The sequence below is a fragment of the Cannabis sativa genome, chromosome X (assembly GCF_029168945.1).
Source record: "Cannabis sativa cultivar Pink pepper isolate KNU-18-1 chromosome X, ASM2916894v1, whole genome shotgun sequence".
NCBI lineage: Eukaryota > Viridiplantae > Streptophyta > Magnoliopsida > Rosales > Cannabaceae > Cannabis > Cannabis sativa.
Window position 1 is genome coordinate 42,000,238 of NC_083610.1, and position 24,683 is coordinate 42,024,920.

Sequence of the window (24,683 nt, forward strand, 5' to 3'; positions counted from 1 at the left end):
AGGTTTTAAATTATATTTTTTCATATATTTTTTCTTTTTAATGAAATCAGCCTAAATAGTGGCTAAATTGAATTGGATTCATCCATTAGATCCATTGGATGGATTCAATCCAATCCAATAAAAAACCAGTTAAAGCATCCAATGGATGGAACCGATCCAATCCTATACATCCATTGGATCGGATCGGATCGGATGACTCAATTCAATTGGATTGAATCGGATAGCAAAATCCAATATCCAATAAATAATTAGATTGGATTGGATGGGTCCAAATCCATTAGATGTGATCCAATAAACATCCCTAGTCAATAACAATACTGATGTATGGTATGCTAAACTTTTTTTTTTTTTGAACTTGAAGCTTCATTGATGAAAAACAAAGTACAAAGCAAACAAGCCATTACAAGGAAGGTAAAGAACCATTCCACAATAACTCCCTGTCTAATCCTAAACCAAGCTTAGCTAAATTATGAGCATGAGTATTAGCATCCCTTTTAATGAACACAACTTTAGGTCTAGGACTAAAGGACAAAGAGTTGTTAACAGCAAGTAAGACATCATCACAAACACTATTATTCCAGTTACATTTATTAAGCTTATCAACCACAACCTTACAATCCGAATACAAAGCATGAACAAGCAGATTAATTAATTTAGTCCAAGCAACTGCAAGAGAAACAACTTTAGCTTCAGCTACAACCGGTGCAATTAACCCAGCAACTGGTTTCACCAACCCAGCAATCACTTGATCTGAATCATTCTTCACCACCACACTTAAGCTAAAAACCTGCTTCACATTATCAATTGCCGCATCTGTGAAAACCTGATACCTGCCCGGAGGACACCGATCCATATCCAAGAGATCCTGATCACACCGAGTTGGAGGAGTAAATCTTTTCTGGTCCGCATCCAAATACTGCAAAAGAAAGCTTTGACACCAAGCAAATATATCCTTTGGATCAAGAGTGAACCGATTAAAGAAAGCATTATTCATTTGATTCCAAAAGGTCCATAAAAAGCACAACAATAAATCTGCGAAACCTTTATCCAAACTTGAGAAAACATTAGAAAGAAAATACATAATATCCAAATGTTTATTTGGTAAGTAAAAATGAGCAAAATCCGAAGCCTTCCAAGCTTTCGAGCTCTAGAGCACTCTAGCAAGGCATGCATAACTGTTTCAGGGAAATTATTGCACAAAGGACATAAATGAGAAGGTATAATATGTCGTTGGGAGAGTAAAATAGCAACCGGCACAGAATTAGTAACAATTCTCCACACAAAATGTTTAACTTTAGGAGGAATGTGTGCATGCCAAATTCTGGCCCAGAAAGGTTTCATATCAAGTGAAGAAGATGTTGAAGGGATGTCTCGAGATTCAAGAGCTAAGTGATAAGCAGATTCAACCGTAAAAAGCCCAGAACTATCCCTCCCCCAAATTTGCTCATCCTTACCCTCAAGCCCAGAAAAAGGAACATTTAAGATATCATTAATAGTGGAATCATCAAAGCAAGATCGAAGTCTATCCATATTCCAAGACCCCAAAGGATCAATAAAATAAGATAGTTTCAACTGCTGAGGGTCCAGACCACAAAGGGTTTGCTTATATCTAGAATTAGGAATCCAATGGTCTTTAAGGGTATCAATAGCCTCTCCATTACCCACTTTCCACACTAGACCAGACGCCAACAAATCCCTGCCCCAAAGGATACTTCGCCAAGAAAAGGAAGGCTTATGACCAACTTTAGCATCAAGAATAGAAGAGTTTGGGAAATACCTAGCCTTAAGAGTTAAACTCAATAAAGAATCAGGTTGGGTAAAAATACGCCAGGCCTGCTTAGCAAGCATAGCTTGATTAAAATGAATAAGAGACTGAAACCCCAAACCCCCCACAAACTTAGAACGACAGAGAGATTGCCAATTTTTCCAATGAATTTTCCTAGAATCTCCCGAAGAACCCCACCAAAATCTGGCCATCACACCTTCAATTTCCTTACAAAGCTTAACAGGCAACCTAAAACAAGCCATTGCATAAGCAGGAATCGCTTGAATTACAACTTTAAGAAGGACCTCCTTCCCAGCCTTAGAAAAACACTTAGAATGCCAGGATTGAAGAACAGAAGAAATTCTATCTTTAAGAAAAGAGAAAGAGTGATGCTTAGACCTGGCAAGACATTGAGGCAGACCTAAATACTTACTAATGAAAGGTTTATCCTGCAGATTAAGATTAGTAAGGAAAAGGTTTTTAATCTGAGCAGAAACATTAGGAGAGAACAAAATAGAAGATTTATTAAAATTAATAGCCTGGCCATAAGCTTTAGTATAAGTATCAAAGATTTCAGTTAGAGCATCACAAGACTCTCGATTAGCAGAACCAAAAATAAGGCTATCATCTGCAAAAAAAATAAATGAGTTAAAGAAGGGGCCCTACGCGAGATAGAAATACCCTTTAAACGATGTCTATCCTTATGAAATCTAAGCAAGGAAGATAAACCTTCAGCACATAAAATAAACAAGTAAGGAGAAAGGGGATCCCCCTGTCTAAGACCCCGAGTAGGCTGAACACTACCAGTAACACTACCATTGATCAAAAAAGAAATCTTAGTAGTAGAAATACACTTCATAATAAGAGACACAAAATTTTGAGGAAAATTAAATTGAGACATAATACTATGCAAAAAATGCCATTCAACCTTATCAAAAGCCTTAGCCATATGAAGCTTAAGTGCAGTCCACCCTAATTTACCATGCTTTCTAATATTACTAGCATGAACAACCTCTTGAGCCAGAAGAATATTATCAAAGATAACTCTTCCAGAAACAAAATGTAAAGCCCGCTTAGTTAATTTGGAAATTAGCAGTTGTTTATGATTAATTATGAAATTATTTATAGCTATTTAAATAATTTATTACTGTTATTTATGGAATTCAGAAATGCATGGTTATGTTATTCAGTAGTTTTTCATATTTTGCATTTCCGGTGCCCGGTATTTTGGAACTCGGCGTTTGGCTTAGTAGAAATCACAACTTAGCATGTTATTAGTTTGGGACGGGTTTTAGACATTGGGAATGTCGGGAATGGCCGGGAATTTAGAATTTCCCAAAAATACCCCTTTAGTGTTTTTTATGAGAATTTAATATGGAGGGGCAAAATAGTCTTTTTGCCCCAATGACTTTTTGTCTTTTGTGATTTTATTAAATGGAAAATAAATGTTATTTGTTTATTTTAGTTGGCTGAAATAATGTGGTAAATGCTTTATAAACTCCTTTTTCTCTTAAAATCCACACTTAGTCAAATTAGAAAGAAAATTTCAAAACTCACACATTCAAAGCTCTCTCTCTTTTTCGGCCAAAGCTTGGGCTGCTAGGGCTGGAATTTTTCTGCTCAAACCTTGTAATTTTCAACTCATCTTTGTGTAATCTTAGTCAAGGTTTGATCACTTATAACTTTCCTTTGTGTTTTCTTGAATTTTAAGTAAAATTGATGAAATGAATGCATGATTTTGATATATGGTTGCTGCTGTGATTTTGTGGTTAATTTCTGTGGTGTAAGCATGTTAATTTGAAGTGAATTAAGCTGTTAGAAAGGCATGTAGGTTTCCTTGTTTCAAGTTTGAATTCTCTAGCTCAAAAATGTAAATTTTGAAGAAATTGTTGGAAATCTGTTGCTGTATTGTTGTTAATGTTTTTGTTTGTTTTCAGAGATTATATTATGCTAGTTTAAGAGGTTTTAAGCTAGTTTGATTGCTTGTTAGGTGGATTTGCTCAAGTTTGAGTTTAGAACTCAAAGCTTGAGCTCCAATGGTGATTTGTGAATCTGTGATTTCTGGGTTAGTTTGAGGCCTTAGAAATGTTCTAGGGAAGGTATAGAACAGGTCTGGAAAGTTTGAATCAATTTGGGGTTGAATTGGTCGAGTTATGAAAATTTGATGTTGCTGCTTGCGAGGAACCGGAATTCCGGTTGTGCATCCAGAATTCCGGATGGGGGTCCTGAATTTCCCAGAACCGGAATTCCGGTTGGGCAACCGGTCTACCGGTTGGGGAATTTTCAGAACCCGTGTTTTTCCTCGTTTTTATGTTTTTAGGGGTATTGCCATGCTTTTTATCGATAGGGAAACTTTTAGTTCCTAGTTTTAGTCCCCGGGAAGTGATTTAGCGTGTCACTTATAGCGTTGTGATTTTTATGGTTTAGGAGCCAGTAATCCGCCACTCAGCTTCAGTTCCGGTCGGAGTTGACGGCACACGAAATCGGAATCTAGGTAAGATTAGTATAACAGTATGCATATGTAGATTACATGTTTAGCGTGCATGTAGGAAGCCTGTTAGATTACATTAGTTATGTATATAGGCTTCGAACCATCCAACCCTGTCACGTCGGTACAGGCTGGAGTATGACCAAGACCGGAGTATGACCGGCTCGACCGATCAGCCGACATTTGGTTGGTGGTTCCGTGCTATTGACCTATCCCGTCGGTACAGGCTGGAGTATGACCAGCAGCCGGAGTATGACCGGTTCGACCGATCAGGAGGATACTTGTCAATAGTACCGTCCCTGTGAACGTTCAAAACTCAGTACCATGTTGGACATGGCAGTAGTGGCTCGGCACCATGTTGGACATGGCGATGGCGGGACTCGGCATCGTGTTGGACACGACAGTTAGAATTATGTATGAGTATTATTATGCTTTTCTTACTGAGTCTGTCGACTCACAGTTTACGTTTATGTGTAGGTAAAGGCAAGGCTATAGCTGATGGACCGTGAGCGAGCTTATGAGATTGTACATGTCGGGGCGGTTAGGCCTGGAGCGTACGATCCTCGGGACAGCAAGGCTGATTTTTGTAACTGGTCGTTAGACGACCTTTATTTTATGTAACAGTTAAACAGTTAAAACTTTTTGTAAATAATTTTATAATCGGGATCCCGAGTCTTTTGTAATATTGTTTTATAAGTTTAATTTAAAAGCAAAATTTTAATTAATCACGTTTTTCCATAAACCTCGTTGATTAGCAACGAGCTGCACAGTACGTTTAAAAAAATCACGTAATACGCCTATGGTAGTTAGGGTGTTACAATTTGGTATCAGAGCCGCCAGGTTGTCTTCCGAAGATCGTCACGACATGTACAATCATCATCGGCAAGCTAGCTCGGTTCACTGCCTCGGCAAGCCTTTATTGCTTTAGTAGTTTATTTTATTCAGTTATGAAAAAGAAAAGCCTGTTAGGAAGCATGTTAGTAGCCTGATAGTAGAATAGGCGCATGTTTCGTTTTTAATTTCCAAATTAAGCGGCATTAGTAAGCTCTCCTTGAATACGACCTGATATGCCAACTCTTGGTTTCGCAGGCGGTTCTAACTAGATGGACGCCAGGCGGACTACCAGGAGTCAGGGCAACTCCGTGGGGTCGAACCAAGGACAGGGAGCTCAGTTTCCCCCACCTGCTAGGGGCCGAGGTAGAGGTCCCCGAGGCAGGGCTCGTCGTCGGGGTGATGAGAACCCGCCACAGGCTGCCCAGGCTCCCCCAGCCGATCAGGGAGCCCAGAACTGGGAGTTACGGTTTGCGGAAATGCAAGCCCGGATAGAAGAACAAGACCTCGAGATTCAGAGGTTGAGACAGCAGAGTGCTCCTGCAGTTCCAGTGCCCGTAGTTCCAGTGGCACCTGCCCCTGCTGCCCAGGCCGAGATAGTGGTGGCGGCCCATAGATTGGAACCTCTGTATGAGCGGTTCCGGAAGCAAGCACCTCCGGTTTTCCTGGGAGGTCCGGACGTAATGAAAGCCGAGCAATGGCTGACGGTGATTACCAAAATTCTGAATTTCATGGGTGTCACCGGTAACGATAGAGTGGTATGCGCCACATTCCAGTTCCAGGAGGACGCGCTGGTCTGGTGGGACATGGTGTCTCAGATCCATGACGTCACCACCATGACCTGGGAAAGGTTCCAGGAACTCTTTAATGCAAAGTACTACAACGAGGCGGTCAGAAGCGCCAAGAGGAAAGAGTTCGCTCACCTGACCCAGCGTGAGAACATGAGCGTCACTGAGTATACTACTCAGTTTGATCGGTTGGCGAGGTTAGCCTCGGGAGTTGTGCCGACCGACTTCAGCAAGAAGGAGAAGTATCTGGACGGGTTGAATGCCAGGATAAGGCATGACTTGATGATCACCACCGACGACAGCACCACCTATGCTCAGATGGTGGAGAAGGCACTACGAGCTGAGGGCGCAGTGGGGTGTATGTCAGAATCAGCCAGTACTCCGGTTAGTGGCGGGGCTCCTACCCCTCCCCGCATCGTGCCATAGCAGGGGAGTAGTGGTTCGGCCATTGATCGAGGAAGAGAGCACCCACCGCTCCGGTGGCTCGAGTCGAACAAGAGGTTCCGGGGAACCGAACGAGAGGAGTCGTCCCGTGGTACTGAGACCCGATTCTCCTATCCCGAGTGCCCTAGCTGCAAGAGGCACTATCGGGGTGAGTGCAAAGGTCAGGGATGCTTTCATTGTGGCATGCCCGGACACTTCAAGAGGGACTGTCCCCAGCTCCGACCATAGGCACCGCGAGCTCCAGCGATACCCACTCCAGCCAGGGTGTTCGCTATCACGCAGGCTGATGCAGATGCCAGCCCATCAGTTGTCACAGGTCAGCTTTTATTAACAACTCACTATATTCAGTGCTGTTTGATTCTGGGGCTACACATTCTTATGTGGCGGCCAGAGTCTTTAGTAAATTGGGTAGACCCTATGATAGATATGAATCAGGGTTTGGAACCCTGTTACCTAGCGGAGAATTGGTTATCTCCAATAGGTGGATTAGGTCTATGCCGATCAGGATAGATGGTAGAGAGTTAAGCGCTGATCTGATAGAGATGAGTTTAGTCGAATTCGATATTATTTTAGGAATGGATTTCCTATCTAAATATTCGGCGAGCATTGACTGTAAAAGGAAGATGGTGGTCTTCCAACCGGAAAGTGAAGAACTGTTTGTATTTGTTGGTTTAGTTCAGGGATCTCGGATCTGGGTGATCTCGGCTATGTCAGCGAGAGAATTGTTGCACGCCGGTTGCTTAGGGTTTCTGGCCGTGGTGGTGGACACCGCTCGGCCAGATACCATTCGGCCAGAGGACATCAGGGTGGTTCGGGAATTTTTGGATGTTTTTCCCGAAGAACTTCCAGGGTTACCACCTCAGCGGGAGATTGATTTCGTGATAGACTTGGCACCAGGAGTGGAACCGGTGTCCAAAGCCCCGTACAGAATGGCCCCAGCTGAACTTAAGGAATTAAAGATTCATCTCCAAGGGTTGCTTGACATAGGGTTCATTCGGCCCAGTGTGTCACCCTGGGGAGCCCCGGTTTTGTTCGTCAAGAAGAAGGATGGATCTATGAGGATGTGCATCGACTACAGGGAGTTGAACAAGCTAACAGTGAAGAATAAATATCCATTACCTAGGATCGATGACTTGTTCGATCAGCTTCAGGGGAAGACGGTCTTTTCTAAGATTGATCTCCGTTCGGGTTATCATCAGTTGAGAATCCGAGAGGAGGACATTCCGAAGACGGCTTTCCGCACTAGGTATGGACATTATGAGTTTCTGGTTATGTCATTCGGACTAACCAATGCTCCTGCAGCATTCATGGACCTGATGAATAGAGTATTCAAGGATTTCCTCGATATCTGTGTGATTGTGTTTATCGACGACATCCTCGTGTACTCTCAATCAGAAGAGGAGCATGAGTTACATCTTCAGATGGTACTGCAACGGCTTCGAGAACATAAGCTTTATGCCATGTTCAAGAAATGTGAGTTCTGGCTATCTCAGGTGTCCTTCCTAGGGCACATTGTGAGCAAGGATGGGATCAAGGTGGATCCCGGGAAGATTGAATCCGTCAGGGATTGGCCGAGACCGAAGACAGTGACAGAGATCAGAAGCTTCTTGGGTTTAGCCGGGTACTACCGTAGGTTCGTGGAAGGGTTCTCTAAAATTTCAATGCCCCTAACCGAGCTTACAAAGAAGAATCAGTGATTTATTTGGTCAGACAAATGCGAAACTAGTTTTCAGGAGCTAAAACAGAGGTTGATTACCGCTCCAGTGCTAGCTTTGCCTTCGGACAATGAGAAGTTCGTAGTATACTGTGACGCATCCAAACAGGGTTTGGGGTGTGTGTTGATGCAAGCCGATCGGGTTATCGCTTATGCCTCCCGTCAGTTAAAGGATTATGAACAGCGATACCCTACTCATGATCTAGAATTTGCCGCAGTGGTTTTTGCACTGAAGATTTGGCGGCATTACCTTTATGGGGAGAAATGTGAGATCTATACCGACCATAAAAGTCTCAAGTGTTTCTTTACTCAGAAAGATTTGAACATGAGACAAAGGCGTTGGTTGGAATTAGTAAAGGATTACGATTGTGAGATCCTCTATCATCCCGGAAAAGCCAATGTAGTGGCCGATGCTCTGAGCAGAAAGGGTCCCGGGCAAGTAGCTAGTATGGTTCAGATCTCACCTCCGCTAGCAGAGGATATGGTTAGATCCAGCATTGAGTTTGTGGTAGGTCAGCTTCACAACTTAACGCTGCAATCTGATCTATTGGAAAGAATAAAAGTCGCTCAGATGTCAGATCCGGAGTTAGTGAAGATCCGAGATGAGGTGTTGGCTGGTTAAGCCAAGGACTTTTCAGTGTCAGATAGTGGGATGCTTTTGTATAAAGCCAGGGTTTGTGTCCCGAACAGTGTGGAACTTAGGAATGAGATCTTTGAGGAGGCTCATTCTACCCCGTACTCTCTGCATCCCGGCACCACTAAGATGTACCAAGATTTGAAACCGTACTTCTGGTGGAGCGGTATGAAGAAGAATTTGGTAGAATTCGTATCGAGATGCCTCACTTGTCGCGGATTAAGGCTGAACATCGGAGACCACAGGTTGTTGCAGCCTCTAACCCTACCGTAATGGAAATGGGAGGATATTACGATGGATTTTGTGGTCGGGTTACCTAGGACCACGGGTTTATTTGATTCCATCTGGGTAGTGGTGGATCGATTTACGAAATCGCTCATTTTCCGCCGGTTAGAACAACATTTTCAAAGGTGGATCGGTTGGCGTAACCGTACGTCGAGAGATAGTAAGACTTCACGGGTACCGAAGTCTATAGTTTCGGACAGGATCCGAAGTTCACCTCCAAATTTTGGCAAAGTTTGCAACAGTAATGGGTACAAAGCTGAAATTCAGTACAGCATTCCATCCTCAGACAGATGGTCAGTCTGAAAGGACAATTCAGATATTGGAGGACATGTTGAGAGCCTGTGTTATGGACTTTGAAGGCTCATGGAATAAATATCTACCTTTGATAGAATTTTCGTACAACAACAATTATCAGAGTACGATAGGGATGGCTCCCTATGAACTGTTGTACGGTAGGAAATGTAGATCCCCTATCCACTGGGATGAGACAGGGGAGAGGAAATACCTAGGTCCTGAGTCAGTGCAGCGGACCAATGAGGCAATAGAGAAGATAAAAGCTAGAATGCTTGCCTCACAGAGCAGACAGAAGAGTTACGCAGATCCGAAACGCAGAGATGTTGAGTTCCAAGTAGGGGAACATGTGTTTTTACGGGTATCTCCGATGAAGGGGATTAAACGTTTCGGGAAAAGAGGCAAGTTATGCCCTAGATTTACAGGACCTTTCGAGATTCTCGAGAAGATAGGTCAAGTGGCATATCGGTTAGCATTGCCTCCAGCCTTATCAGCAGTTCACAACGTATTCCATGTCTCGATGTTGAGAAAATACGTTTCAGACCCCTCTCATATACTCAGTTATGAGAGCCTTCAGCTACATCCAGACATGACTTATGAGGAACAGCCAGTGCAGATCCTGGATAGAAAGGATAAAGTCCTTCGGAATAAGACCATAGCATTGGTCAAGGTTCTCTGGAGAAACAGCAAGGTGGAGGAAGCCACCTGGGAGCTAAAGACAGATATGAGAGCTCAATATCCAGAGTTATTCAGGTTAGATTTCGGGGACGAAATCCTTTTAAGGGGGGGATAGTTGTAAAGCCCGCTTAGTTAATTTGGAAATTAGCAGTTGTTTATGATTAATTATGAAATTATTTATAGCTATTTAAATAATTTATTACTGTTATTTATGGAATTCAGAAATGCATGGTTATGTTATTCAGTAGTTTTTCATATTTTGCATTTCCGGTGCCCGGTATTTTGGAACTCGGCGTTTGGCTCAGTAGAAATCACAACTTAGCATGTTATTAGTTTGGGACGGGTTTTAGACATTGGGAATGTCGGGAATGGCCGGGAATTTAGAATTTCCCAAAAATACCCCTTTAGTGTTTTTTATGAGAATTTAATATGGAGGGGCAAAATGGTCTTTTTGCCCCAATGACTTTTTGTCTTTTGTGATTTTATTAAATGGAAAATAAATATTATTTGTTTATTTTAGTTGGCTGAAATAATGTGGTAAATGCTTTATAAACTCCTTTTTCTCTTAAAATCCACACTTAGTCAAATTAGAAAGAAAATTTCAAAACTCACACATTCAAAGCTCTCTCTCTTTTTCGGCCAAAGCTTGGGCTGCTAGGGCTGGAATTTTTCTGTTCAAACCTTGTAATTTTCAACTCATCTTTGTGTAATCTTAGTCAAGGTTTGATCACTTATAACTTTCCTTTGTGTTTTCTTGAATTTTAAGTAAAATTGATGAAATGCATGCATGATTTTAATATATGGTTGCTGCTGTGATTTTGTGGTTAATTTCTGTGGTGTAAGCATGTTAATTTGAAGTGAATTAAGCTGTTAGAAAGGCATGTAGGTTTCCTTGTTTCAAGTTTGAATTCTCTAGCTCAAAAATGTAAATTTTGAAGAAATTGTTGGAAATCTGTTGCTGTATTGTTGTTAATGTTTTTGTTTGTTTTCAGAGATTATATTATGCTAGTTTAAGAGGTTTTAAGCTAGTTTGATTGCTTGTTAGGTGGATTTGCTCAAGTTTGAGTTTAGAACTCAAAGCTTGAGCTCCAATAGTGATTTGTGAATCTGTGATTTCTGGGTTAGTTTGAGGCCTTAGAAATGTTCTAGGGAAGGTATAGAACAGGTCTGGAAAGTTTGAATCAATTTGGGGTTGAATTGGTCGAGTTATGAAAATTTGATGTTGCTGCCTGCGAGGAACCGGAATTCCGGTTGTGCATCCGGAATTCCGGATGGGGGTCCTGAATTTCCCAGAACCGGAATTCCGGTTGGGCAACCGGTCTACCGGTTAGGGAATTTTCAGAACCCGTGTTTTTCCTCGTTTTTATGTTTTTAGGGGTATTGCCATGCTTTTTATCGATAGGGAAACTTTTAGTTCCTAGTTTTAGTCCCCGGGAAGTGATTTAGCGTGTCACTTATAGCGTTGTGATTTTTATGGTTTAGGAGCCAGTAATCCGCCACTCAGCTTCAGTTCCAGTCAGGTTGATCGGCACACCTGAAATCGGAATCCAGGTAAGATTAGTATAACAATATGCATATATAGATTACATGTTTAGCGTGCATGTAGGAAGCCTGTTAGATTACATTAGTTATGTATATAGGCTTCGAACCATCCAACCCTGTCACGTCGGTACAGGCTGGAGTATGACCAGCAGCCGGAGTATGACCGGTTTGACCGATCAGGCTGACATTTGGTTGGTGATTCCGTGCTATTGACCTATCCCGTCGGTACAGGCTGGAGTATGACCAGCAGCCGGAGTATGACCGGTTCGACCGATCAGGAGGATACTTGTCAATAGTACCGTCCCTGTGAACGTTCAAAACTCAGTACCATGTTGGACATGGCAGTAGTGGCTCAGTACCATGTTGGACATGGCAGTAGCGGGACTCAGTATCGTGTTGGACACGGCAGTTAGAATTATGTATGAGTATTATTATTCTTTTCTTACTGAGTCTGTCGACTCACAGTTTACGTTTATGTGTAGGTAAAGGCAAGGCTATAGCTGATGGACCGTGAGCGAGCTTATGAGATTGTACATGTCGGGGCGGTTAGGCCTGGAGCGTACGATCCTCAGGACAGCAAGGCTGATTTTTGTAACTGGTCGTTAGACGACCTTTATTTTATGTAACAGTTAAACAGTTAAAACTTTTTGTAAATAATTTTATAATCGGGATCCCAAGTCTTTTGTAATATTGTTTTATAAGTTTAATTTAAAAGCAAAATTTTAATTAATCACGTTTTTCCATAAACCTCGTTGATTAGCAACGAGCTGCACAGTACGTTTAAAAATCACGTAATACGCCTATGGTAGTTAGGGTGTTACACAAAAGCACTTTGAGCAGGGGAAACAACCTTGCCCAATTTAATTTTTAAACGATTAGCTAAGACCTTAGAAATAATTTTACAAAAAGTATTACATAAACTAATAGGCCTAAAATCCTGAATAGAATGAGCATGTTGTTTCTTAGGAATTAGAGTTATCAAAGTCTGATTAATGTAAGAAAAGTCTCGATTATTATTAAGACAATCAAGCACAGCCTTAACAAGATCTTGGCATGCTAAACTTAGCATTTTAACAAAATGTATTAGCAGCACTACTAATATATAAATAAAAAACGTTCTCACTGTTATTTAATTCTTTTTCATTTATTTAAAAATAAAATAAAATAAAATGTACTTTTATTTCATTATTAATGTTGTTGTTAATTATTTATTATTTTAAAAAAATTAATAAACACAATATTAGAACCCTTACAAAGAAGTAATTATTATATTTTTTATAGTTTTTGAAAATTCTCTCAAAACAAATGTGGGATCAATCACATATTTATATATGTGTACATTCTTAATAGGTATTACTCATGAATGAGTAATATTAGAAAATTTTGAGTTTTTATGATTAATTTTTCTATTTAATTAGAAAAATTTTTCATTTTTACATTATATGGGTTGGAATTTATTCATCAGCTGAAGAAAAATAATAAAAAAAAGTTTTTTGGTAAAAAAGTTATAATAAAACTTGAATTTAACTTAAATATATTTTCATATAAATATATTTTTGATATAGTATAAAAAGAGGTATTTTTTGATATTTTTTTTTAAATAAGTAGCTAAATTAAGTATAGAAATTTAAATTTCTCTTTTATTATTTGCTATCGGACCAAAATCTAATGGTTTAATATTTTTAAAATTAATATTTATAGTTAAATTTATTTATTACTCATTAATGGGTAATACCTATTAAAAAGTATTTCATTTATATATTAAGCATCATATAATTTTGCCTTAATTAATCCTTATAAGAGAGATTAACTTTATTAATAATATTCTGAGAAATTATTTGTATATTTTATAAGATTTACCTAAAATTTATGTTTCTCAAATTAAAAAGTAAAAAAAAAAGGACATAATAGAGTACAAAAGAGAGGTTTTTTGGCACTCATAAAATTTACGTTAAATTGTAAAATTATTTTTTTTTTTTGACAAATTGTAAAATTATTTTTAAAACAAAAAGAATGGTTAGAATGTAAATAATAAAATAAAAAGTTATGTTAGTACACTTAATTTGGTAGTGTAACTTTAGAGTGTAATGATCTCTTCTATCTTAAATTATTTTTTTTACTGCTACTTAGAACGTAAAAAAAAACTGAACTAAGTATTTGGTAAATTATAAATTTTAAAATACTGTGAGTTATTAAGATCTATTATAATAAAAAGGATAAATACTCATTTGGTAAAGAGTAATTTGCGGCGATAATGCCTAAGTTTATCTTCTAATTGTAGATTAATACCTAAGTAATTTTTTTGACGGTAAAAATACATTTTGTTACACTTTTATTGTATCCATAAGTACCTGACCGTTAAGTGACCTATCAGTACATACGTGGCATATCATAATTGGTCCAACTTATTTTTTTTTTATTTAATTCAATAAGATTTTTTTTTTTAAAATAAATAAAAAAAATTATAATTCTGAAAAATCATTAAATTCTAAAAAAAAAAAAAAAATTAAAACTAAACCCAGCCTCACCCTTTCTCTCTCCTCCAGTTTCTTCTTCCTCTCTCTCTTCAATCACAACAACCACTTTCAGATCTGATCGAGCCATCTTCGACTATCGTCAAAGAAAATGAAGCTCACCACGAGCTTGAGAGATCCTTAGAACCCTTGGTCCTTTTTCCTTCTCTTGCGCGTCTTCCTCTGCTAATCTCCCTTCTCTTTGTCGACGTCAATGGTGGATGGAAACTAGCACCAGCCTGACCCCTCTGCCACCGTAAGCACAGTTGGACGTCTCTCTTTATCTACGCGTAGTTTACATTATCTTTTGGTATTCATCTTCTCCTTTTCTTAGGTACAAATCTATAAATGATGGGGTTATGAAACCATAACCCTTTTGATCGGATGGTAACTCTTTCTCTCTCTAAATTACCTTTTCTCACTGCAGATCTGAATGCTATTTTGAACCCAAAAAATTTCTCTAGGTGTTTGTTCTTAGGTTTCTGTGTTGGAGTTTGATAAAGGAGGAAGAGATGGGTTTGTGTTCTTCATTTTTGATTTTTTTTTTCTTACTTTCATGTTGGAAAGAGTTAGGGAAGAGAATTGAAGATGGATTTCATAGAATTTTGCTTAGAAATTTTCTAGGTTCAAAAAAGAATTCAAATTGCCGATGATTTTTTATTTTGTTTTATTGAAATAATGGATGAAGTTAAATGAATATTAAAGTATGTTTGATAAGTCATGTTTAACTTTATTGTAATTATGCTCTTTTTTAATAAATTATGTTGAATTTTTTATAAATTTAAAAGATTTTTTAAATAACTTTTTTAATTTTAAAATAATTTTAAAATATTTAAATTAATTTTAAAAACAAAATATAAATTAAATGATGTTGACCAATCAAAGAATGACATGTGGATGGTGACATGACACTTAACAATCAAGTACCTATAGACGCAACAAAATTTAACAGAAAGTATTTTTACCGCTAAAAAAAATTAGAAGATAAACATAAGTATTATTGCCTCAAATTACTCTTTATTAAAATACACACTTAGTACCCTCTGTTTTAGATAATGATCAATTCGCACCTTTTATTTACAAAAACTACCACTTTAATACTCTCAATAATTAATCTTATTACTATTATTTAATAATAGAAAACAATAGTTACAAAAATAATTCATGTTTATCATTTCAAGAGATCGACACCGCCCTGAAACCCAATTCTTTATTTGGGATCAATAAAATAAGAGGAAAATTTTAGAAAAAGACCAATGGATCATAAATGATGTTCTTCTATTATCATGGCTGTTTGCAAATATAAAAAGAGGTTCTTAGATGATTGATGGCAGACACATCGTACTCTATTTGGACTACTACTAGCAAAATTAAAAGAGGAATGATATTACCGAACAAAAAATTCTGAGTTGAGTTGTAGACTAGGTCGTTCTCTTCAAGACGTTCGCGCCACTGCCCATGAATGTGCAAGCAGTCAGAATTTGCCAGTCGTCCCTAGAATAAAACAGTCCAGTCGTATTGTATCGGAACCCCACTACACTGTAGAGCACCGTCGAATACACAAAAAAATATTTCATATCGCAGATAAAAATTTTTGTGAAAACTGTATTTTTTTCGAAAAAAATGTATTTCCCATCAGTTCAATCGCATTATATAGATGAATGGATTGAAATAACATAACGGGAAGAAGAATATTTTCTGAATCGCATTATATAGATGAATGGATTGAAATAACATAACGAGAAGAAGAACATTTTTTGAATCGTGGGATGTAGCTGGTTGAACGTGTCCCATTAACTCATACGACTAAGTAATCAATTTCAATTAAACACGTTTCTTAATTAAACTAAAAAATAATAATAAAAAAAAGATTTTATTAAATAATTTTTCTACAAAAAATAATAAAGTTTCACACCTCACCAACCAGCTCGGCTCAGATCGGATGGACAGACGGCGTAAGTGCGTGAGTCATCACCAATTCGCACAAAACTGGGTACCCCTTGGGGCCCAAACCCAAATGCCAAAGTTGCACTCTATATATCGTTATAAATAAGGGTTCATATCCCATGTGGGACTCTTTTTACTTTCACACACACTAGAACACTTCTATATTTTATTAAAATATTCATCAAAGCTCCAACAATCCCCCACTTGAATTTTGAAAAAAAAAATATTTTCATCTACTAGTATCATTCAACATTAAGATTGAGCATAAACAAAGGTATATTTCGATTTGACCCTCTGCTTAGTGAATACGATTTAGATTTTACTAGAGTGACTCGTAGTCTTGAACTCTATCTCTAACATTGTACCATGCAACAATCTTTACAAGGGTGTAATCAAAAGCCCGTGCATTTATGGCCATGCACGTCTATTCCAGTATAGTGAACGCTCTCGAAATTTTGCCTAAAATTTCATAGGAAGCAGCCCCACTCCCACATTCACATAGGTGAGTTTATCAAGAGTACTCTTGTAGCTCGGTACTCCATTCTACTTGGAGTGTAGATCTCATTAAGAGCTTCTATTAACTCAGCCTTAAATCGCTTCAGGAATTCATGCTTCTCTTTTCGTATAATTATAGCATGATCCTACTTTTATCACTTCATAACTTGTTAGTACCCATTGAACCTATTTCTTAGGATCTCTAGTCTATAGGTTAGGTTTCCATTATGAGTGATTCATCAATCTAAGGGCAATAGTCCCATTCCTTTCGATATTTTAAGGACTTTCTCTCTTGCTAAACCTTTTGTCAAAGGATCAAGCAAATTATCACCAGTGCGTACATGATCCACTTTAACAGCTCCTGTTAAGAGAAACTCTCTAACAGTGTTGTGCTTACGACGTATTTATCGCCTCTTTCCGTTGTAATAACGGTTCTGAACTTTTGCAATAGCCACAGTACTATTGCAATGGATTAACACAGCTAGAATAGGTCTTTCCCATAAAGGAATCTCAGCTACCAGACTTCTTAGCCAACCTGCTTCTTCACTAGCACTTGGTAATGCAATCATTTCAGACTCCATTGTAGACTGAGCCAAAATAGTCTATTTCTTAAACTTCCATGAAACAGCTCCACCATCTATGCTAAAAATATAGCCACTGGTTGCCTTGGAGTCATCTGATAAAGTGTTCCAATCAGCATCACTGTACCCTTCAAGGATAGCTGGAAACTTCTGATAATGTAATCCAAGGGTTAATGTTCTCTTGAGGTATCTCATGATCCTCTCAATAGCATTCCAATGCTCTACACTAGGTCTACTAGTAAACCTGCATAATAATCCCACGACATAGGCAATGTCATGCCGGTCTTAAGGTATATGGGGCCTCTATATATATAGTTTAATTATTATAAAAATGATAGTTCTAGTGCTTAGTGAAATGATAAAATTTTTAAAAACTCTTAAGAGGTCCAAGGTTCAATATCTCATAACTAGGGGTGTTCATTGGATCACATCCAATGTTTTTAGGCCTATCCAGATCCGATCCAATCATAGATTGGATGTTAAATTTTACCATCCGATCTGATCCAATTAATTTCGTCATCCAATCGATCCAACATCCATTGGATGTTGGATTAGATCGATTCTATCCATTGGATGTATTTCATATATATTTATTTGTTTAATTTGGGTTTATCTAATATTTTAGACCTAGTATTTTTTGGATCAGATCGGATCCATCCAATATTTTAGATCCAGTATGTATTGGATTGGACTGGATCCATCCAATCCAAGAAAAAAAAAGTAAAACTTTAATGTTAATTTTCATATATACATATAGATTTGATGTATAACAATATAAAATCTAATTACTCATCCAAACTAAATGAAAATACTAATTAGTTCGATTGGATGTTGGATGTATTGGATTTTAAGACATCCCATCCACCATCCGATCCGATCCAATTGGATATTTAAAAATAACATCCAATCCGATCACAATTGGATATCCAATGTTTGGCGGTCGGTTGTAATTGGATCGGTCGGTTCTCATTGGATTGGATCGATTTATGCACACCCCTACTCATAACTACACATTAAATAATTTTTTTAAAAGTAAATAGTAGAGGTTGGGAATTGATCCCATGATCTTTTACTTTAAAGTAAGACCTTCTACCACCACACTAAATAATTTTTGTTATTTTTTCTTCTTATTTAATAGTTTATCTATATATTAATATTTTTTTTTTTACAATTTCGGGGCCCTGAGTATTCGGGGGCTCGAGGCGCACGCCTAGCCCGCCTACCCTCAGGGTAGATCCTGCCGAAGACTCCTAATGATGCTCACATATTCAGATTGTCTCACACAATCATTAATGTTCTTAAATAATTTTACACTGTGATCATATAATGTACAAGCAGGTTTACAATTAAAGTAATTATATATATTTTTTTAAGATATTCTCAATGTAGTGAGATTGATCCAAAGAAATTTCCTGTTCAGACTTAGTGATATGTATACTAAAGATTACATCCGCTTCACCTAGATCTTCCATGTCAAAATTTTCACATAATAGAAATTTCACATTGTTCACGACATTAATATTTGATGCATCTACACATAATTACTTTTTAGGCATGGTTGTTTTAGTATTTCTCATAATAATAATAATATACATAATTTATTAGTTTTAGTGCAATAAATCTAATTAATCTGGTTACAATGCTTAAAAATTAGCATATTTATTTGATGACTCTATTTGGGGATTGAGAATTATGTGCGTCATTGCAAGCTCCTCTTTGCTTCTATGACTAATTGTAATTTTTCTTATATAGCTAGAAATTGTAACTATGCGGCCCATAATGTGGCTTAATGGGCGTTTGCCAATAATATTATAGGAATGGTAGAGATATCTACTATACCTGTTAATATCTTTTGTAATAATTATGAGGTTTAACTTCACTTTTATTTATAAATGCATTTTTCAAAAAAAAAAAAAAAGCATATTTATTTGATGTTAATTAAAAACCCAGCAAATAAAAGATAAAAGTAAAAGTAAAAAGTCTGATTTGTTCTACTTATAATTTCATTTTCTGGGTTTGGATTAATTAACTTAGAAATGAAATAAAAAACAACAAACTGTGTTAGTTAGCTCAAACAAACCCATTCTTCTTCTTCATGGCTCTCAAACTTGAAATCATCCAAGGTCCTCGAGCCGGAGAAACCCTAGACTTCCGGCCCGGATGTACCGTCAGAATCGGTCGTCTTGTCCGTGGTAACAATCTCACAATCAAAGACTCCACCATCTCAACTAAGCACCTCTCTATCCAATCTCAATCTGGCAAATGGCTACTTCACCACCTCAGCACCTCCAATCGCTCTTGCCTCAATGACGAAATTATTGAAACCGACGTCCCCGTCGAGCTCAGCGACGGAGATTGCATCAGGATTGGAGATTCCACTTCCATATCCGTTAAGATTGGAGTCGACGATGGGTGCTTTTTGAGGCGAAGAACTAGGCGGGGAGGAGTTGAGGAGAAGAAGGAAGAGGGATGTGGTTTGGGAGTGGAGAAAGCAGAGGCAAGGAGAGGAAGGAAACCTAAGGTTTTGAAGAGTGTGGTTGAAGAGGAGAAAGAACAGCTGCCGCAAGTGAGAACGAGGCGAACTCGGAGATGGGAGAAAATTCAAGAGAATTCTGAAGTGGAAGGTGGACAAGTCAAGTCAAGACGAGTTAATGATGATGAAGACATTGACAAGTTGAATTTGAGGGAACATGAGTGTGAAAAGGTGGAGGCTACGGTGATGGAGCTCTGTGAAGAGGAGGATCATCATGGCAGAGATGGTTGTGGCATCAATGGTGGGGTTTGTGAAGAGGGAAAAAAGGATAAAGCTTTTGGGTCTAATGAGAAGTTGGGTGAATCCGGAAAGGAGCCAGATTTGGAGAATATGACACTTGAAGAGTGGTTTGATTATTTGAAGATTGCTCTGCCGAAACAGATAATTGAAGCAAGTGAGGAGATGATCAATGGTATGAGATTGAATACTAAAAGGGTTCACAATTACATGGTAGAGCAGAAGAATGAAGCATTAGAAGTAGCTACTGTGTAAGATGGTAGGCTTTTCCACATTTATGGTTAACACTTGTTACTAACTTCTTGCTAATTTGACTGTTATTAAAGTTTTTTCCTTTTCATTTACGGCTGTTGCTAATGTAGTTTATTTGTTTATTCAGTTCTTCGTTGGTTTCACTAGATTATCTTAGAGACCCATTATTGTTTTTAAGGCTACATTCTGTTTAATGTGAGTCATATTGAAGATCGAAATTGGAAATTTAGAAATTTAACAGGTGTTTTTCTTGCTGTTCTTCAGTTTAGTTTTCCTTTTAATTACAGGATCTACTTCTATGAAGAAGAAAAAAAACAATTCTTTGATTGGTGGTTTCTTTCAAGAATGCTTAATCTATTTTGCTCGTTTTGCAGTGTTACTGAGCTTTGTCTCCTCCACTGAAGCTATCTGCAGTATACGAAGCTTAAACAAATGCTCTAAAGGATCAACTTCTCCTCAACTGGTTTCTTTATCATCAGCTTCATGTGGGTGGTGAATGCCTTACAATGTAGGCATGGTGACAAGTTGACAACATGATCCATAGCAAATATGGGGTTCAGGTTGGTTGGTTGCTGCTGCTGTTGCACTTTCTTGGTAGCTCTGTTTAAAAGCTTTATTGCCTATGAAAATTGGTGCATATAACATGGCAAAAGCATGCTGTTGCAAATAAAGAATGTGATGTGTACAGCGATAAATAATTAGATTATAGGATCTATTATTTCATCACTTCACAGAATGAAAAAAGGAAAAAGGAAAAAGAGATCAAACTACAAATATAATTCCTTTCTTAGAAAAAGAAAGCACAATTACAATATTATGTAAAGTTCCTTCAAGCATGGCCACTACCTTCCTTATGGGATGACGAATTGTTGGCTCTTCTTGTATACACCAAAGACCAATCTTCTACAATCTGTCAAACTCTTGCTCGTTCACTTCTTCAACAAGCATTAGACTTGCTGAATTATTATTTTATGAAGCACTCGTAAACCCAATCGACTAAGATGGCTTCTTTCTCAGGAACACTAACTTCAACTCTTGGACAACATCATATGATAACCAATAGAATAGTTCCAAAACTATAAACATCAGCTTTGGTCGTAATAGGTTGGCCCTTATGCCACTCTGGAGCAATGAACCCCCTCGTTCCTCTAATTTCGCTGTGTCCTTGTTTGATCTGACATCAGTAGCTTTGCCAGTCCGAAATTTGCAATTTTGGCATTACAATTCTCATCGATCAATATGTTGTTGGGATTTATGTCACAATGAATGATCTTATTCTCGCAATCTTCATGCAGACATAAGATGCCGCGAGCAATGCCCAATGTTATTTTCATTTTGTCATTCCAGATTAAATTAGTCTCTGATTTGAAGAGAAAGTTTGATAATGATCCATGGCTCATGGTGACCATATACTAGAAGCTTGTTTGAATTTTCATGGCAATAACCAAGCAAATTGACCAGATTTTTGTGGTGACTTTTGTTAGGCTAATTTTAGCATAAGTTTTGGGTTTAGTTATTTTTCTTCTTTGTTATTATTTTTGGAATGGTTTTACGCGTTTTTTTTTTATTTGAGGTTTCTAGGTTTTTAAATGCAAAATTTGTCAAATATCGAAAGACAGTAGTTTATAAAATAAAGAAAATTTTGCAAGAAAATAAAATTGAAACTTTAATTTTAAATTCAATTATGTTTTGATTAGATTTTTGAAAAAGTCAAAACATAGAAGTTTTAGATTTGTTTTTCAGCTTTCCAACGCATATTGAATGAGCTCATTTGGAGTTTGTATGTAAAAGTCATGTACATTTTACTAAGCGAGGTCGAAGCAAAAATTACAAGCTTGCCGCGACTAGCTACTTCTGTGGTCGCGACTAATTGTGCTTGGGACGACTAGTTTTATTTGTATTCACGGTGAAGGAGGCTTATAGAATGGGTGATTTTTGAGCCATAACAGTTAGGGATGTTCATCAAACCGTTCAAACCACTCAAACTGCCCGCACCGCACCACACCGCAAAAAAAAAATGCAGTTTGAAATTCTTTGCGGTGCAGTTGCGGTTTGAATTTTTCTTAAACCGCACGGTGCGGTGCGGTTTGCAGTTTTAAATTTTTAATATGCGGTTCAAACTGTACCGCACCGCATATTATAAAAATACAAATTTTTATATTTATTTAGGTTCAATGTGTGAAGGCCCAACCTAAGTCCACTAATTATTGTATTGTTGAAACTTGAAACTTTTTTTTTCATATTTATTTTCAAGTCTTATGGTATTTTTGACAAGTGTTGCTCAAACTTTGTTGTATTTGTGACAGTTTAATTATTTAATGATAGTTTAAACCGCAAAAACTGCATAAACCTAACCGCACCGCACCGCACCATTTTTTGCGGTGCGGTTTTTGCGATTTTTTAGTTTTGCGGTGCGGGTGTGGTTTGAGAAATTAAAAAAACCGCATGTGCGAGTTGGTTTGAAAAAATAGTCAAAAATCGCACCACCCGTACCGCGAAAACCTCTAATAACAGTTACCGTGACTAGCTTATTCGTGGTTGCGGCGACGCCTCCAGTACGAGTTCGTGGGCAATTTTGTAAAATTGAGTTTCTAAGTGATTTCCTTCTACCTTTTAACGAGAGTTGTGATTTTTGAGTCTCATATTCAAAATTTCAGACCTAGAAACAAAGGAGAGAATTTCAAGAGCGGCTTGTGGCGATCCGAATCAATTTCTTCAACTAGTTATTTCTTCTCTCTTATTTTTTTTATGCTATTTTCTATTTTAAGTTTGATTATAAAAATTATGAACTAAACCCCCTATTTGGGGAGATGATGAATGTTGATTGAAATTATGCATTGAGTTAATGATAATTGTTATTTCTTCTTTTTTAATTGTGAATTTATCCATATTTGTGCTTAATTTCATGTTTGAGATTGATCACCTTAGGCATGCTTAATGATCTCAATACAAAATTTGAAAAGTGAGTATTGACAATGCTAAAATTTGATAAGCTAGGTTTTGATGTAAAATGAAAGTATTTGCATAGCCTATGTGACATTGATATTATTGTTTAATGCGGATTGTATGTTAGTCTATCTCAGAGATGCAATAGATAACATATGATTTAGGACCTAAAAGATCTTAAAAGAGTTAGGTTAATTTTATAATCTGTCATTCACTTAAAGAAAGAGGAATAGTAATTAGCATTAATAATTGAGTAACTGAAACAACAAGATTCATTTCCCTTCCTTGATTAAATATTTTTATTGCTTTAATTTATTTTCTTGTTTTTCTTTTCTTTTATCTTCTTCAATATTATTGTTTGCCAAATAGAAAAATAAGTCTAATTTAGTGGTATTTAGTTCAATTTCCCGTGGGATCGACCTCACCTGTGTGAATACTACTTTATTATGTGCACTTGCGTAGTTTATAATTTTCGTAACAAGTTTTTGGTGCTATTGCTGGAAAATTGTTTAAAAATTGATATTATAGAAATTAGACTAAATTCTACTTTGATTTCTTCCTTACTTCTTGCTAACTATTTTGTCTCAATTTTTCTTATCCTATCTCGGGTGCTTTTGGTTTATGCGACGTCAAGGACCACGTTCAAGAGTGCCTATTGATTCTGAGATTGAGAAGACCTATAGAAAGAATAGAAAGAACAAGAGGTTAGAAAGAGTTGCATTAAGGGTTGACCAATAAGAGGTGATGGCCACAAACGACAACAGTGGGGGTGTCGTGGAAGACTAGGAAAACGGTCATAATCCACCTGATTGTAGTATGAGGGCTATGTTCTTCCAACATTGATGGGGGTTTAGTCTTGTATATGACCACTCGCCGTAGAAGCTAACAATTTTGAAATAAGGCTAGCCATACTCCAAATGGTACAATCTTCAGTCCAGTTTGGTGGATTTCCCTTAGAAGATCTAAACATGCATCTATCTAACTTCGTGAGTTATGTCAAACATTCAAGGTGAACAGAGTTAGTGATGATGCCATTCGCCTGAGACTGTTCCCATTCTCGCTTAGGGAGTGAGTTAAGAGTTAGTTCGTGTCTTTGCCACCCAACTCTATTGCTACATGGACTGACTTGGCAATGAAGTTCTTATTAAAGTTCTTTCCTCCAGCTAAAGCTGCCAAGCTGCGAGGGGAGATTAATAATTTTTGTTATCTCGACAATGAATCTCTTTATGGGGCTTGGGAGAGGTTCAAGAATCTCATTAGAAAGTGTCCACATCATGGGATCGAGAAGTGGATGTTAGTCGATAATTTCTACAAAGGGTTGGTTGGTAATACTCGAACAATCATAAATGTCGCAGCTGGTGGGGCTTTTATGAGGAAAAGTGCGAATTAGACTTATGACTTGCTTGAAGAGAAGCCAATAACCAATAATGGCCATGAATAACCAATAATGGCCAATCGAGAGAAGCCAATCGAAGAAAGTTGCGAGAATCCATGAAGTTGATTCCATAACTAAGTTGACAGCCTAAGTGGAGGCCTTGAGTAAGTTGATGACTGCTCAGGTAAAACAGGCTCAAGTTACTTGTGAGCTATGTGGGGGGCCTCACACATATGACAACTCCCCGGTAGATGTTAACAGTTTGCCAATGGATCAAGCTAAAGCCATTGAAAACTATTCACAGAACAATAACTATGGGTATAACCAATGAAGGGGTCGCCAAA

General features: G+C 37.7%; 2 protein-coding genes and 1 non-coding gene across 4 annotated transcripts; 1 reads left to right on the plus strand and 2 right to left on the minus strand.

Annotated features, from left to right (window-relative positions):
* Positions 1-400: 400 nt before the first annotated feature.
* Positions 401-16,996, minus strand: LOC133032164 (uncharacterized). The gene is made up of 5 exons (XM_061106030.1): positions 16,846-16,996; positions 2,686-2,779; positions 2,495-2,577; positions 1,157-2,393; positions 401-1,052 (listed from the first exon to the last, which is right to left on the minus strand). Exons 1-5 carry the CDS (start codon positions 16,994-16,996, stop codon positions 401-403), a joined length of 2,217 nt encoding a protein of 738 aa, XP_060962013.1.
* Positions 16,997-19,011: 2,015 nt separating this feature from the next.
* LOC115710427 (FHA domain-containing protein At4g14490) lies at positions 19,012-21,480 on the plus strand. 2 transcript variants are annotated; one of them, XR_004010396.2, is made up of 3 exons: positions 19,012-20,025; positions 20,146-20,259; positions 20,393-21,480. XR_004010396.2 is itself a non-coding variant. In XM_030638797.2 (2 exons), exon 1 carries the CDS (start codon positions 19,092-19,094, stop codon positions 20,019-20,021), a length of 930 nt encoding a protein of 309 aa, XP_030494657.2. In that variant the 5' UTR covers positions 19,014-19,091; the 3' UTR covers positions 20,022-20,025; positions 20,393-21,480. The 2 variants fall into 2 exon arrangements, 1 of the variants encoding a protein (XP_030494657.2); XM_030638797.2 differs by lacking the exon at positions 20,146-20,259 and having other exon boundaries at positions 19,014-20,025.
* A 2,658-nt stretch (positions 21,481-24,138) lies between these two features.
* Positions 24,139-24,245, minus strand: LOC115703339 (small nucleolar RNA R71). Its single transcript, XR_004009112.2, has one exon. It is a non-coding gene; the product is annotated as a small nucleolar RNA R71 (small nucleolar RNA).
* Positions 24,246-24,683: the final 438 nt, after the last annotated feature.